Genomic DNA, 16,671 nt, shown 5'->3' with positions numbered 1-16,671 from the left:
TTGGTAGTGTGGAGATTATCTTGATGCACTGTTTACTGCTCATTTTTAGCATTTCGCAATTTTTTTTTACTTGTGCTTCTGGAATAACGCTGTGTTTCTTTTACTATTCCTTTTGCATGCAGGCACCTTCGTCTCCGGTAGCTACTCTCTCATCCATTTCTCCTACATGAAGGTAAGTCAATGATTATACTGGCGCTGAAATAAAATATTTAGCGACAAAGCACTACTTCACGAGGTTCACCGAGTTTGTGTGAAGCTTGACCCTGACTGTGACTTTTGTCCATGCAGAAATAAAATGAATATAAATACGTACTGCCGATACTGCGTATCGAACCCGTGGTGGCACGAATGGATCACCCTAGCTGGCCACTGCACGAGAGCACCATGCTATCGCCGCAGCCCATCACGTCTCTTGTTAAACTGCAGCACTTTCCCACACTGTGCATTGTCCATTCTCCTGTTCACCAACTTCCATCTGCGGTACGAAGAAATCAGACCAGCTTAACCTCGACCGGAGCTTAACCTTAGTTTAATATCCTTGCCATACGTCCCGACGACCCAGCAAAGCAAACCCATGAGCCAACCACGTTAAACAAATGCTTTCGCACGTCTAGTCGATTTTACTGCGTTAAAAGCCTACCACTTTTTATTTTTTTGATATCGAGAGTACCTTGCGGACACACCGCTTCCTTTGTTGTTGTTCAGTGAATTGATTCAGCTCTTAGCATACTAGAAAAAAAAACAAATAATGAGCTGCGCATGCTTGCACTTGTTTTTCTTCTACGCTGCATACTCTCATACTCACACTCTCAGTTCATGCTCTCTTCATCCTTGCTCTACGGGGCACCATGTGCCAAAATTCGACAACTGCAGTCGCGAAGAGTGCTGCCACGGCACCTTATTGAAGCCTGCAAATTAGAGTATGACAGGCTGCGATCGGCCGAATTGGCGCGTAAATCTATCGCACTCTAATAGCACGATGGTTTCCATAAAGACACCGAGGAACGGTTCCTCATGTTATGTGTACGTGTATGTGCCGAGCCTTCAGGAACACATTTAGGAGTGTTACCGCTGTAACGCCTGAAATTCGCATTTGGTTCAGTCTGTGATGAAGTCCTGTCGATGGCCCTAATTACGTATCAGTACAGTGAATGTGAGTGCACAGTAAGTGTGCCATTAGTACAGTGAATGTTGAATAGATGGCGCACCACACTTTCAATCATTCCCCCGAAAAAAATCACATTACGATTGAGGGCCGTATGTCTCTCACTTGTGTTAGCGTCAGGCTTGCCTTTGCTATACATTATTTTTGAAGCAGTCGTCATTTCAAATTTTTCTCAACTAATATTTTTTCATCTGATCGCAAAACCACAATTCGTTTTCTTGTGTTTAAACGCCTAAGGCAACTCGTTGGTAGCGCAGCTCACAGAGTAAATACTTCTGTTGTGTGGTTTTATCCAAGGCCTAGACCATTTCAATTTTTTCATTGTCTTGTGTATTGCGCAAATCAAAGAATTTATTTTAGCTCGCTTCTCAAGCGCCAAGGAGAAAATTTTTGGGTGTTTATAATTTTATTTTGTGAAAAAAACTTTTTCACGTTTTTTCCTTCTTTCTTGCTGCATACCTGTCCAGTTTGGATTCAGTGCTATAAATTTGTTTCTTCTCATAGTTTGTTAGCACAATTCACACTTGCTTGTTCTTGACCGGCTCCATAACCCCGAACCTCATGTTATTCTGTAACATTACGTTCTCTCCTGCCCTGCTGCGATTTATTCGTTTCGGGCCAGGCTGCCTAAGACCAGCTGACGGACCAGTTGTATTTGGTGACCCTCGCGCAGGATATCCTCTGCGCTTTAAATGCTGCGTCGCAGTAAAGTTCTACTTCATTCCCACTTTGTATATTGCAGCGAGAGCTATACTCCTCGGGGTAAAACTTCCGATCTCGATGTAGATGACGCAATGACCTTCAGTGCCCTACGAGGTCAAACCGAACCTAACTGCGAGTTGGTATGGGTCAAGCTATGTTAGTATGACCACCTTATCGTATGACTGGGCCGCTGGGTATCTGACTTTGACATTTGACCTTGAACTCAATATTTGATTTGAGACAGTGGGTGCCACATCGGCAATGACCGTCAGTGCCTCACAAGGTCAAGCCGAACTTAACACTGTGTGGTGATATGGCCCAAGCTATGACCACGTGATCGTATGACTTCGACTATTGGGTACCTGACTTTGACCTTGACTCTTGACCGTGAAATTTGATTTGAGACGGTGGGCACCACGTTGACAATGACCTTCAGTGCTTCACAAGGTCAAACCGAACTTAATTGCGTGGTGGTATGGCCCAAGCTGCTATGATCACGTGATCATATGACTACGCTGACCTTGGCGTTTGACCTTGACCAATGACATTTAGTTGACCTTGATATTTTATTTCAGACACTTCAGACCATACTTAACTGTGCTTTCACTCGTATAACTAGGTTCAAGCCACGTTCAACCTCGGCCATTTTTTAGTTCTGTAATTAACGGAGCGAAGACTAGATTTTAGCTGCTTCACCCGAAAGTTTCGTGTACGTTTTTGAGCGAGGAAATCAGTGTAAAAAGAAAAACGTCTTGTGTAGTGTATCGTCACACAGACTACAGCTGCCATCTCTGAAAGAGAATTTGTGACTGATCGAGATCACCTCTGTGTCCGACATCGCAGGGCATCTTGACGGGCCACTGCTCTGTCTGCAAGTGGGGCACCACACTTCGTGCGGCCACCGTGTTCGGCATCACCGGCCCTGCCCCTACGCGCGTTTTGCTCAACGATAGGCCACTCAAGTTCGCCTTCGCCAACACGGTGCGTGGGCTAACCTTACGTATCACAGCTTAACCTATTGCAAGCGGTCTAGCGGAACCAAACGTGATATTAACCTAACTTAGGCTTACCTAACCTAAGCTAAAATAACCTGACCTCCCCTACCCTATTGCATCGTAACATATACTGAAACCTACTGTGATATGATAGCCCAGGCTAACTTACTTGCAGCAACCGTACTTCGTCAGACGTGACCTAACCTAGCCTAACGTAACCTTACGAGACGCAACCTAATCCAAGCTCCTGATCTCGTGTAATTTGGAAACCAAACTTAATCCACCTTGCGCGAAGCTAATTTACAAATATAACATCTTTGTGGCGATAGCACATTCAAAATTTTAGGATTTATTCTGAATTTCGATATATATTGCTACGGGTCGACTCAGAGAAGATGAGGCCGACGAAGTGAGAGGGCGCTTGGCGCGTGCTCGGGCTCCGAATCCTGGACGGTGGCCTGTGTTTTGGCATCCGGTGCGCCCTGTGCTTGTGTTCTGTTCAGCGTGAGTGCACCAGTGTTCTTCGTGGCGTGAACGCCTCCTGCCACGTAACATCTTGGTGGAGGTGAGGACTTTCCCCTTCCTCTCGTTCTGGACTATCCCAACACGGAGCTTCGCAGCGGTCGCTACACCGGGACCGCTACAATGACGAAGCCCGGCGACTCGCCAAGTGCCACTGCCACTACATTCATGGTCATGGCTCATCCCCGTGACCCCGACATCTTTTCCGGTGCCTCAACTGAAAACGTCGAGAGATGGATCTCCATGTACGAACGTGTCAGCACCCATAACAGGTGGGACCCCACCGTCATGCTGGCAAACGTAATTATCTATTTATCTGGCACAGCAAGGCAATGGTACGACACCAACGAGGAAGAACTAACGAGTTGGGACATCTTCAAGGAAAAGCTTCGGACCTACGGATGCTTCGAAGCTCGCAACCCAAAAACACCTTGAGTCGCGTGCTCAGTCCTCCAGTGAAGGTTACGTCACGTACATACAAGACGTCCTTGCCTTATGCCACCAGGTTGACACCTCCATGTCGGAAAACAAAAAGGTGGGCCACATCCTGAAGGGGATCGCGGACGACGCTTTCCATTTGCTTCTGTGCAAAGGATGTGATACCGTGGATGCCGTTATTAAGGAGTGCCGTCTCTTCGAGCAAGTCAAGAGCCGGCGCATATTTCCACAGTTTGAACGACTTCCCCATACGGCCGCCACATCTACGTGTGTTTTGCAGCAGCCACCACCTAGCCCACCTCCCACTTCGCCTCTCAATATCACCGACGCAGTCACCCGGATCGTTCGCCGCGAAATGGAGGCCTGTGCACCTGCGGCCCCTCAACCTACCACCCCCAGTCACCCCTTGCCCGATGTCTCCCTCATTCAAGCCGTCGTGCGAGAGGAACTCGCAAATTTGGACCTCTCACATGCTATCTGTTCCATCGGGAACTCTAGCGTCCGACCACCAACCAGGAATGTTTTCCGTCCAAGGGCTCCGTACTTTCGTCGCTACCGTAATCCAGCACTGATGATCGCCCAATATGTTTCAATTGTTCCTGTGTCGGCCACATTTCCCGGCACTGCCGCAATAGATGGTTTCCGACTCCTCGCACCGAGCTTTCCTATGCCAACGGTTCAGATATGCCCCCCCGTTTTCCGCCCCGACCACCTCATGACCAATCAGATTCGGCCAATGATCTCGCCGGCTCCCTACCACGTCGTTCTTCCCGCTCTCCATCTCCCCGAGGCCGGCGTTTCCGATCCCCGCAGCACCTTCGATCCTCGGCAGCCTCATACGACCGCTCTGACTTGGAAAACTAGCTGATGCAGCTCCCGGAGGTGACGCTGCATCCACGACCAGGCCCACAAATCCTCTACAGACCTCCCACTTGAACCAACTAGACGTTTGTGTTGATGGTGTCCCCGTGCGTGCGCTTATCGACACTGGTGCGCATATCTCTGTCATGAGTGCACAACTTCGTCGTCGTTTACGTAAAGTTCTCACGCCGGCTCGGTCTCGAGTGCGTGTCGCGGACGGTGGAACAGTTAGTGTTGACGGACTATGCACTGCACGCGTTAGTGTTGCTGGCCATGACCTTCCGGTGCAGTTCACTGTTTTGAACCCTTGTGCTCATGACCTCATCCTCGGCCTCGATTTCCTGTCAGAACACTCCGCCCTGATCGACTGCTCGCAAGGCGTCCTACACCTCGATCTCCCAACCATCGATCCTGAACCCTTGCATTCTCCCCGACTGTATTCGCCCGACCAAGTTTCTCTGCTCTCACTAGCCGCCTCATCAGTGGCCGATGGTGACTACTTAGTCGCCCCTATTTCAGATGTCTTGCTGCACCGCAACGTTGCACTGCCCCATACTGTCGCTACAATCAGGGGAAACAGCGTGTCACTACCGTTAATTAATTTCAGCTATTCAGCCCAAGTCCATCCACCTGGCATATGCGTGGCAACGTTCTCCCCTATTGGCTCCTGCCCAGTTGCCCCATTGGACCCTGCCCATGCATCAGCTCCTGCAGATCCTGTTCACGCTCCTACTTCGACTGACGCGATCACGGCAATGATGCCCTCCGATTTGCTCCCTGCTCAATCTTGTCAGTTGCTTGCGCTTCTCGAGTCCTATTCCGACATCTTCGACCTCCATAACAGCGCCCTTGGCCAAGCTCTTACCGTTACGCACCGCATCGACACCGGCGACGCTCCTCCGATCCGCCGCCGACCATACCGGGTCTCCCATGCAGAACGACAGGTAATCCAGGCGGAAGTGGCAAAAATGCTGGAGAAGAACATCATTGAGCCCTCTCACAGTCCTTGGGCTTCGCCCGTCGTCTTGGTCAAGAAGAAAGATGGCTCGTGGCGCTTCTGTGTGGATTACCGTCACCTGAACAAGATCACTAAAAAAGATGTCTATCCGCTTCCTCGAATCGACGATGCCTTAGACTGCCTCTACGGAGCCAAATTCTTCTCCTCCATAGACCTACGCTCTGGCTATTGGCAAATTGCTGTGGATGACCAGGATCGGGAGAAGACTGCTTTTGTTACTCCTGATGGATTATATCAGTTTAAGGTTATGCCTTTCGGCTTATGTAACGCCCCTGCCACTTTCGAGCACATGATGGACTCCTTGCTGCAAGGATTTAAGTGGTCCACTTGCCTCTGCTATTTAGACGATGTAATTGTGTTTTCTCCCTCGTTTTCGTCCCACATGGACCACCTCTCACAAGTTCTTTCCATCTTCCGTCATGCCGGGCTGCAGCTCAACTCTTCAAAATGCCATTTCGCGCGTCGTCAGCTCACTATACTAGGCCATGTCGTCGATGCTACAGGGGTTCGTCCCGATCCAGACAAGATCCGAGCAGTAAAGGACTTCCCAGTACCCCGTACGAGCAACGACGTTCGAAGTTTTTTGGGTCTTTGTTCTTACTTTCGTAGATTTATTCAAGATTTTGCCGACATTGCTCAGCCGCTCACCGATCTTCTTAAAAAGGATGTCAGTTTTTCCTGGGGGTCCTCTCAAGACCACGCCTTTGCCCACCTTATAAGGAAGCTTACCACTGCACCGGTCTTGGCACACTTTGATGTGTCAGCTCCTACGGAAGTCCGTACTGATGCTAGTGGCCATGGAATCGGGGCAATCCTTTCCCAGCGTCAATCCGGCACACATCGCGTAATTGCCTATGCTAGCCGCCTCCTATCCCCTTCCGAGAAGAACTACTCCATTACCGAAAGAGAGTGCTTGGCCCTCGTCTGGGCTGTTGGCAAATTTCGACCCTACCTATATGGCAGGCCATTCACAGTTGTTACAGATCATCACGCACTGTGCTGGCTCTCTTCTCTGAAGGATCCTATCGGTCGCCTCGGTCGTTGGGCGCTACGACTCCAAGAATATGACTACGTTGTGATCTACAAGTCCGGACGGTTGAACAAAGATGCCGACTGCCTCTCTCGTTACCCTGTTGCCCACACTAATACTGTGACGAGCGCAAGCGCTATTGACCTGTTCTCTCTATCGCCGTTTACAACTATCGGCGAAGAACAGCGTCGGGATGCGGAGCTTCTCTCCATCATCGATCGCCTAACGTCCGTCCACACCGACCCTTCACTGAACCGCTTTGCTCTCGTTGATGGTATTTTATACCGCCGGAATCTTCAACCAACTGGTCCTGACCTTCTCCTCGTCGTCCCGAAGCACTTACGAACAGTCGTTCTCCACGAACTCCATGACCTCCCGACTGCTGGCCATCTAGGCGTTACTCGCACGTACGACCGCATCCGCCGTCGGTTCTTCTGGCCTGGCCTCTACCGCTCAGTGCGCCGTTACGTTGGTTCTTGCGATGAGTGTCAGCGTCGCAAGCGCCCTGCATCTGCTCCCGCTGGCTATCTTCAGCCCATTGACATCCCTCCGGAGCCGTTCTACCGTGTCGGCTTGGATCTTCTCGGCCCCTTTCCTGAGTCCACTTCTGGGAACAGATGGGTTGCAGTAGCCACAGACTATGCCACCCGGTACGCGATAACACGTGCGATCCCCACGAGTACTGCCGCTGATGTCGCCGACTTTCTTCTTCAGGATGTCATTCTTCATCATGGAGCACCCCACCAACTGCTCACCGACCGAGGCCGCACCTTCCTTTCAGCAGTGGTAAACGACATTCTTCGCGCGTGCTCAACTAAGCACAAGTTGACGACCGCTTACCACCCCCAAACTAATGGCCTCACTGAGCGACTCAATCGCACGCTTACCGACATGCTCGCCATGTACGTCTCCTCTGATCACCGAGACTGGGACGTCGCACTCCCATACGTTACATCTGCATATAATTCATCCCGCCACGACACTGCCGGCTACTCTCCGTTTTACCTCCTGTACGGCCGCGAGCCTCAACTGCCGCCTGACACATTGTATCGCACATCTCGTCCCCCACATTCTGAATACGCCCGTGAAGCCACTGCCCATGCCGACCATGCTCGCCAAGTCGCCCGTTCCCGCTTGCAAGCCTCCCAAGCTTCTCAGCAAGAGCACTATAACCGCCACCACCTGGACAGTGCCTTCTTGCCTGGGTCCCTTGTATTGCTCTGGGTGCCTTCTCGCCGCGTAGGGCTCTCGGAAAAGCTTCTTTCTCGATATGTGGGCCCGTATCGTGTGCTGCGCCAAGTCACAGCCGTCACATACGAGATTGAGCCTGCCTTCCCCGAGTGCACTTCCCGTACTCCACCCTCCGATATTGTGCACGTGTCGCGCCTCAAGCCCTACCACCTACCTTCTTCTGACACTCGCTAAGCAGCACCGCGACGGTGCTTTTGCGCCCGGGGGTCATGCTACGGATCGACTCAGAGAAGATGAGGCCGACGAAGTGAGAGGGCGCTTGGCGCGTGCTCGGGCACCGAATCCTGGACGGTGGCCTGTGTTTTGGCATCCGGTGCGCCCTGTGCTTGTGTTCTGTTCAGCGTGAGTGCACCAGTGTTCTTCGTGGCGTGAACGCCTCCTGCCACGTAACAATATCTAGTTTAAAGGTAATTCAAAACTTTTACAAAAAATGCAAATCCGAAGGAACATGATGCTCAAGCCACTGACTGTTGCTCGCTTATACGTTTCACATATATTTGGCTTTGTCGTAATACGTTGGTTGAAATTTTTTATTGCATTCTTTGCTCATTCTCATGCCTGCACATAGGTTGCTGACTGCTGTGTGAATTGGGTACATCCTATTCTAATTTCCCGTACGCTTTGGCAAGGTGCTAACCATAAATAATACCACCCCGAACGGCTATTAGGGGTGGTACGTACCCTAGAGGCTAACGCTAACTATACGTCGTGCCTGCTTTGTAAAAGGTTGTACGGCCGAGTCTGGAGATAGTAAGCATCTATGGTATATGACATTTAATATAGCAATTGAAGAGTGGTGTATGTTTCTCTGTTGCAGACGCTGTACATTTTCGACATTGGTCACAAGCTGCGCAAGCCATTTGCCATTACTCTGGCGAGACATGGGTAATAAAACAGTGTACGCCGCAACCGCCTCGAAATGTCTTCTATAGGAACTATTGATGTAAGGAGTCAGTATAATAAACGTTATGTATAACCAGCGGACCGGTAATCTAACTTAGAATAGGTTAGAGCCATAACGAGACTGCTTAACGCTACCACTAAAAGACGCTCAGTCAGAAGGCGTAAAACGACACTACCACACGTCATACATGCATGTTTTAGATGTGTACAAATAGATAGCCTAGATAGCCTGTAGTTTAAGGCTGGATTCTTATTATTATTCTCGCAACAGCTTTGAAAACGAAGCTTTAGATAAGGGCGAAATGATACAAAAGCCTTCACATCCTCTCCCAGCGAAACATCGACCGCTTAATAAAGTACTAGCAGAGGCGAGAAGCTTCTCTCAGACTCACAAAAACAATACATACGAAAAAGCTTTAGTTCTAACCAGTCTTTCCTAGCAGGTAAGCAGATAAGACAAAATGCATGTGTAGTTCAGCTCCCGATGAAAAAACCAGTTTCCTGTTTAATATTTAGGCTTTCCCCAAACTACCTGAAACCGACTTCTGTAAGGTCCATACGAGTCAAGGCTATTTGAACCACATGACAACCAAGGCCATATATTCGAGAGCGCATGCTTCAAGTCAAACAGTATCGAAGACTTTCGCCAAGTAGAACTTCTCCATCCTGTTGCAGTAAAGAAATTTCTTTTGATAACCTGATCTGCTTTCGTCAGAATGGAAGGTCTGCCAGGCCATGCTGCGTTTTTAAGTGAGCCGCCATGGTGGCTCAGTGGTTACGGTGTTACGAACACCAGTGGTCAGTGGTTACGAACCCGAAAGACGCGGGTTCGTCACCGGTCACGGCGGTCTCATTTCAATGGAGGCGAAATGCTAGAAGCCCGTGTACTGAGCGATGTCAGTGCACGTTAATAGACCCCAGTACGTCGAAATTATCCGGAGCTAATCGCTACAGAGTTCCTCATAGTCTGACTAAGTGTGCAGCCTCATTTTTATTTACTTAACGCAGTGCTGCATTAGCAAGACGATACGGCAGCAGCGAACACTTCTTTTCGTGAACACGCAATTGCGCCGTTTCTCGCTTCCATGGGTAGAGCAAAATAAGTTTATTTGCCGTACGCCGATCTGGAGCATCGGTCGCCCCCATCCGACGAATGCGATCCCCTTTCTACGGCCTCCAGCTGTTCCCATTCCTCATAATAGGAACGAGAGCCGTCTGCATGCTCTTTAGGTGAAGACGAAGCACGCTGGTCTCGTTCAGAGGCAGTGCCAGATTGGAGATCACGGTCTGGGAAGAAGAAACAGCGATAGAGAGAGAAAAAACTTTTAAAGCTGGCATACCTATGACTAATGTGTGTCTCCTCAAATAGCGAATGTAGCGTTAAGAGGGGTGCGCTAAGTGGAACGGCCTAGCTCTACAAAAAAGCCCATCGTCTGTGCGAGGGTGGTGCCCTCTGGGTGTGTAGGCAACAGCGGCGCGGCGCCATCTGTTGGAGCACAGCTGAAGCGGTTGCTAGGCAACGGCGACTCAAGGTCATTTGGTAGCCGCACCGCCACGAGCATACGCGCCTAGCCGAACTGGGCTCCAGTAGTGTTGCTTTTGCAACAAAAATGAGCATACGGTGGGAAAGCAAGAACCGGCAGATGAGTAGGAATGAGCTATTTTCTGTCTAGATAGCTGGAAGCCTCATAGACGGTAGCGCAGTGACACAATGTTGCGCAATATCTGTATACATTGTCAAGGAAGCCAAGGTGGCCTCGGTGGAAGAGCATGCAATGGCTGTACAGGTCACAAGAAAACCAATTTGCCCTTGTCGGATGTTGAAAGAATCTCCAGCTTTTTGGGTGTGAAAAAGGGCGAGGATCGGACCTCTAGTTGCGATGATAAGAAGGCAGTGCATGGTTACAATTCATCGAAGAGTAGGTCAGAAACACTAGATGTGTTCGTACATCAGAGGTAGATATGAAAAGTCTGAAACGACTCTCGAAAAAGAAGACGAAAGGCTTAACCAGCGGCGTATAAAACGAGCGCTTAGCCAGCACCAGCACATGTCTTCCCCGGCACTTAGCTCTGCATTTTGTACCATACCAGGTTTTTCGATGTCTACTTGTTCATTTGACAAAACATGAAAGTTCATTTAGAAAAGGTTATAGTTCATTCGCGAAGCTTTTCAAAGGTTCATAGATTGGCAAGTTCCATCTATGTGAGGCCTTCCTGTACCAAGTGCAAGACTGCTTATATCGCCGTCCTAAACTATTCTGTGGCATCTAGGCTTGCTGCATAGTAGTACAGTGCTGGAAGCATCCCTGAGGCTCCTGGAAGCTCGTTATTGTGTGCTCCTTGCTCAAGCACGCGGGAGATTCCTGTGCAGTCTTGATACTATAGATTTCAGACCCCTAAGTTTCTGCTGAGCCGCTAAGTGCTGCTATTATCGCCCGCTGCGTACTTACAGAACGTCAACGAACTTCTGCAGTACCCCAATAGGGCTTCGGAGAACCAGGGTGCGTAGGACCACCACGTATAATGGTGCCATATAGGTATATAAAGGAACCATTACATGTCTTAAAGCGACAGTCAGCACAACGGCAGTTAAAACAGCAGCCAAATTGGGACCCGACATAGCAAGAAGACACGACACGAGGCAGGCCTTGTCTCCAGCCTCTTGCAAGGTCTCCTTGCTGTCCCTCATTGGCTGCGGTTTTTAATTGCAATATGAACCAACTAGTTCAAATCCAGATTATCGGGGAGCACAATTTAATTAACTTATTACCAATCTTACCTGGTTTCCATGCGTTGTGAAAGAAACAGGAACGCCGTCCAGAGTTGTCAGCTTAGGACCCGAGCACAGGCCGATGAAGCGCAGCTCTCGTACAACACCGCAGGCGAAACCGGTGTGGCGGGGTACCACAACCAGGGTGTCCTGGAGTTGGGGGAATAAGCAGCTGAGGCGTGCTGACTACTACGCCTACAGGTTTGGCAAGGTGGCTTGGCCTGAGTATAGAAGACTGTCTTGAGATTTAACGTATGGCTTCACTAGTTATGACGTGAAAGGCGATGACCGGAGTCTACACGAGGATTCGTAAAAGGGAGGTCTAATCAGGCCCAGAAAAACCAGAGGCCTGGAATCCTACATTAAGCATTTCTTTAGCTAGCATCTGAATGCGCTCACCGAGCAACCTGGTAAGGCCATACAGCTAGAGACTTTCATATTTGGCAGCGAGACTTAAAAATAAATTGGCAGTGGTTTAGCTCTGGTTAAACTTGGAGGAGAGGCGATGGAGAGCACGCAGCAGCGGCAACTGCCCCAGCACGCTAGTTATGCGCCCCTACTGCGCATGCGCAACTGGCGAGCGGGGCGGCGGCACCTCTGTGTCACCCGCGCAAGGACGGCGGCGGCGCGCCAGCTGTGCGCCGTGTGACGTCACTGCTCCTCGTGCATGCGCAGTATGGCCTTTCCTCGGCTCCGCGACATGGCTTGGCGACTCGCGTAGTGTTGCTTTCGCAACAAAATTCCTCTGCCAAAAATACGGGTCCATTCCGGTGCAAACATCGTGCAAAAAGCAGCATGCTGTGGTCTACGTTCTTTGATAACTACCTTAGCATCGGCGTTTGCCTTGATTGTCCGCAATTATTCGGCAACTGTGGTCGTCTGTGAGTTCAGTTTTTAAGGAGGCTCCCCGAGTAGCTCAGCCAACAAGCAGCGCCACCTATCAGACGAAGGAGCAACAACGGGCCCGGGTCGTCGGATGGGCGATTTGTGCTCCTCCTTTAGAGATGCCGTTTTGTCTGTTCGTTTAATTTGAAGTCACAAGGAGGGGGTACTGCTTTTATTGCTAAAAGAGCACGAAAAGGTGACATTAATCTTCAAAGAAACCGCGAAACTAATCCTGCCTCCAAGAAGGGGTGTAAGTACCTCCTTCGTCCGACAGGTTGCGCCACCTGTTTGGTAAGCAACTTTGCTTGCCTCTCTGAAACTACAACTCGCAGCTGACAGCAGATTACCATTAATTACGGACAATCTAGGCATGTCAGTACTCCTCAGAGAACGTGGGCCATAATAAGCTGTTTTCTGTATGGTGTTTTTTGTTCTAGAATAGTCCAGCAGTTAGCGCGCAGCAGTTTTTTTTTAAGTCGGGTCCCCAAATGTTCGAGTCCCCTGTTTAACCAGCACACGACACATCATAACAGTATAAGACTTCAAGAGCGGTGGCGTGTGGGAAAAGTATAGAATGCGAGAAATAAAGCGCGCCGTAGTATTTTACGCAGCTCGTCGTTCTGCTCCTATGGCCCGCTTACAAGATTAACTGGAGGCCATCCGCAGTAAATCAAAATAAGGAGCTCACCTTGTGGAAGATGATATCGGCCAGCCCATAGGCTCCAGTCTCGTAGGAGCCTGCGCCAAATAACCGAGAAAGGACAGCCGCATCGAAGCGCTTGGTTATACGTTTATTCTACTGGAAAATTTCGAGGACAATTTGGCAGCTAAAGTGCTGAAAGGCAAAAACCGAGGACACTATGCCATGATGACTTCCGGTGGATGTGACGTCACACCGTTCGCGTGGGTATATAAATACCCAAATTATACATCTTTCGGGGATTATAAGTGTTAATTACACTTACACATGCTTCCATCTAATTTGACACAAATCCGGCGTTTTCCCAACCATTCTGTGACAATTTTCACTATGCCGTGACGACTTCCGGTGGATGTGACGCACACCGTTCCCATGGCTATATCGACATCTGCGTTATTTCGACGCAGTTTTGACATGTTTGACCATAATTAATTAACTAATTACCCTACGGTCATCAAACGCGGCTTTTAGGTTCATTTTTTCCCTCTATCTGATGAAACCATCCGTTTTCTCCCATCTTTTTTAGGCCCCGAGTTAACACGAGTTAAATGCTGACGAATGTGTGAGACCCACTGCTAACGGACGGTAGTATGAGCCATTAAAGGCTTTCGCCTGAATATATTGTAAGTACAGCTCTAGTCAATGCTCGCCAGGCCATGGGGTTTGATGCTGAGTCACACACTTGCGGCACCTCTGAAGCTCCGAACGGATGTAAGGATGAGAACAATGTTTCTCCCCACCTCCCAAAGATTAAAATTAGAAGCTTACCGGGTGCCAAAAAGTATATGTGTACAAGGGTATGCACGGAATAATGCACCACACCCCTCTTTGCACCTGTATACACCTCACAACTGACACCCGCATTTGAACTGTCCCCAGTAGAGAAAAATATTAGGGGCCCTATAAATTTCAGGGACCCTATAAGACCCTATAAAGGGTTTGACGCGACTGCCTTAACGGGTCCCGTGCGTGGCTTCTCTTCCCCATGCAGACACGAACACTGTTCCTACATTATGTGAAAGAGACGAATTACATATAAAACTGCACTTTAACCAAGCCGTAGGAACGCGCATGGGTGGCCTAGGACTAGCGTGTATGACTCGCAACCGAAGGGCGAGGGGTTTGATTCGCGCGACTAATAAACCCAATTTTCTTTCAAGCCCAATTCACTTACTGTATATACTTGTATAATGCTGCGACCTGCTAAGCGATGCTAAGTCATACGTATCACAGGAGCCCTTCCTCATAATGCGTGACACGCCGTAATAATTAGAATAAGAAACCCGCAATGTCCTGCAGCAGTGATTGTCCAATTAAAGCTCAGAAAAACATGTAAGGCTTAAGGGCACCCTCGGGTCCTCTTACCTAGCGAGACTCCATCGTCGCAGTAGACGCTGCCCTTGGCCTGCAGGTTATCGTCCAACACCACCCTTAGGGAATAGTCCGTCCCCTGGCCAGGACTGCAGGAGATATGAGTGAAATTCAACATTGGTCAGGAACTTGCTTTTGCAATGCAGCTATGCAGCTCTGCTAATAGATAAAAACGCCTATTATTAAATGTAACACCGACAACACTAAAAATACTTCATTGTGATCTCTCAAACACATGCTTACATGCATCGCTAGATAACGGGAAATAGTATTAGCTAACGGGAAATAGTATTAGCTAATGAGAAATAGTATTAGCTAACATTAGCTAACGGGAAATAGTATTAGCTAATGATAAATAGTATTAGCTAACATTAGCTAACGGGAAATAGTATTGAAATATAATATAATAAAGCCCGCTGGAATAAAAGACAACTTGGCAATCAACCTCCACAAACCAAAAAACGGCAGCAGCCCAACATACAGCTGTAATATGCCCAGACATTTAAAAATGCTGCACGAATTTTAGAAGACACCGATTATCCTTAAAAAAACCAAAACACACAGCAGACCTGTTCATGAACTGAGTTGCTTAAATGAAGCTCAACCTCACAAACTTATAAATGCTGTTTTTGAGCCGTGATGATCACCTCGAGGCGGAGGAGGTATTAAATAAATTAATGGGAAATGGTTTGTGGAACGAAGTCAAGGAGTGTACGATGAGAGGGCCCTACGGTCAATCAGCATAAGAAAGTACACTGTTCAGCACGAGACCTGTACCTACCAGGTGCCGAATATTGGTCGGGGTCAGTATCATTACGCGGTTGCCGACTACATTTCAACAGGTACTTCACTATATGTTTCAACATGCATTTAGGCCTGGCGTGCAAGTACTTATAACAGCTTTCAAATGTTAATTAACCGCTCGCGGGGGCTTGAAGCATGGCTACCTTCGAACCTCTTCACATCCTTAGTCTGCGGAGCATCCCTACCCGCGTCCCAGGCCTGCGTGCCGTGACCGGAGATCTGGGGGCTCTTTCTCGGTGGATGAATAAAAGTAAATCATTTATTCACATCCTCCGATCGGCAGAGGGAAAGTAACGGTCGGACCAAAACACAAAAAACTAAAAGCACGGCGACCACAACGACCACAGATCACGAATAGCGACATGAACAGAACTTGCAGCGAAAAGACACAAATGAGAACAATCCAAGCAGCATTCATTACACCTAATACTAGCGTCTGAAATCTAACACTTCGGGCTCACAATGTCACCGTCATCATCACCAGCTTGGAGAACAAGAAAAGTTTTAATAAGTGGCTATTTTCTCATGGCGCACGAAATCTGTTGGACGATCATGTAACGTGTACGAGTTTCACTGCAGACCAAAGTTCACTGCAGACCTTAATAGATTTGAATGGAAGCGGTATCTCGCTCAGATTCTCAAGTTCACCCTGTCCGTTGCAAACACCAGAACGCGGTGGCTTTCCCTTCTTAACCTCCACTTCCCGTTGGTTCTGCATGATATCTGCAATACTGAATTATCTTTGCGGAAAAGACACGGATACTTTATTTTAAGTCTTCGTAGCCAGAAAATGGCATTTTCTTCATGAAGCGCGTATCCAATTCGAAAACAGTTTTTTGTAAATGCTTCAATGGTAAGTCCGTAAGATTTTTTTCACATGTTCAGTTCATGATCGAAGTATATTTCTTTGACCAACGTGTGTCCCATCAGTTCGTTCTCCAATATGATGGCAAAACAATCTCAGGAGGCATAAATGATCAACAAATTCTGTCAAACGAGTGTCCGCAAAATTCGAATTGGCGCATCAAATAGCTAAGCTGGCGCCTGTAATCAATCAAAGCATTCCCGAAATGCTTGAAATGACCGAAAAAAAAACGGTCGCCATTTTTTTCCTTCAACACCGCAGACGAAATAACAAAGCACAGGAGGCTCGGTACCGATGCTAGTAAAGCTTAACCAGGCGTCGTCTCAAACGCGGGGTTCCATGCATAAATTGCCTCTTACGGCCCTTATAAAAATTGTATATAGACAGTCTA

General features: G+C 48.6%; 2 protein-coding genes across 2 annotated transcripts in view; one reads left to right on the top strand and one right to left on the bottom strand.

The window, feature by feature from the left end:
- LOC149347953 (lysosomal alpha-glucosidase-like) overlaps positions 1–8,877 on the top strand; it is a 47,161-nt gene extending 38,284 nt beyond the window's left edge. Inside the window, exons 13-15 of the mRNA XM_089585701.1 lie at positions 123–172; positions 2,711–2,848; positions 8,800–8,877. Coding sequence (XP_089441827.1) covers positions 123–172; positions 2,711–2,848; positions 8,800–8,871 — 260 coding nt within the window. The 3' untranslated portion in view covers positions 8,872–8,877. The remainder of the gene's footprint in view (positions 1–122; positions 173–2,710; positions 2,849–8,799) is intronic.
- Positions 8,878–10,052: 1,175 nt separating this feature from the next.
- The window catches only part of LOC149347952 (lysosomal alpha-glucosidase-like), a 53,698-nt gene continuing 47,079 nt past the window's right edge, over positions 10,053–16,671 (bottom strand). Inside the window, exons 16-19 of the mRNA XM_089541656.1 lie at positions 14,606–14,700; positions 13,229–13,278; positions 11,665–11,805; positions 10,053–10,172 (exon numbers count right to left, since the gene is read on the bottom strand). Coding sequence (XP_089397782.1) covers positions 10,053–10,172; positions 11,665–11,805; positions 13,229–13,278; positions 14,606–14,700 — 406 coding nt within the window. The remainder of the gene's footprint in view (positions 10,173–11,664; positions 11,806–13,228; positions 13,279–14,605; positions 14,701–16,671) is intronic.

Source organism: Amblyomma mixtum, chromosome 4 (assembly GCF_055824585.1).
Source record: "Amblyomma mixtum isolate Tamu chromosome 4, ASM5582458v1, whole genome shotgun sequence".
NCBI lineage: Eukaryota > Metazoa > Arthropoda > Arachnida > Ixodida > Ixodidae > Amblyomma > Amblyomma mixtum.
Note: the sequence above shows the minus strand (reverse complement) of the source record. Positions and strands in the feature narration are given on the sequence as shown.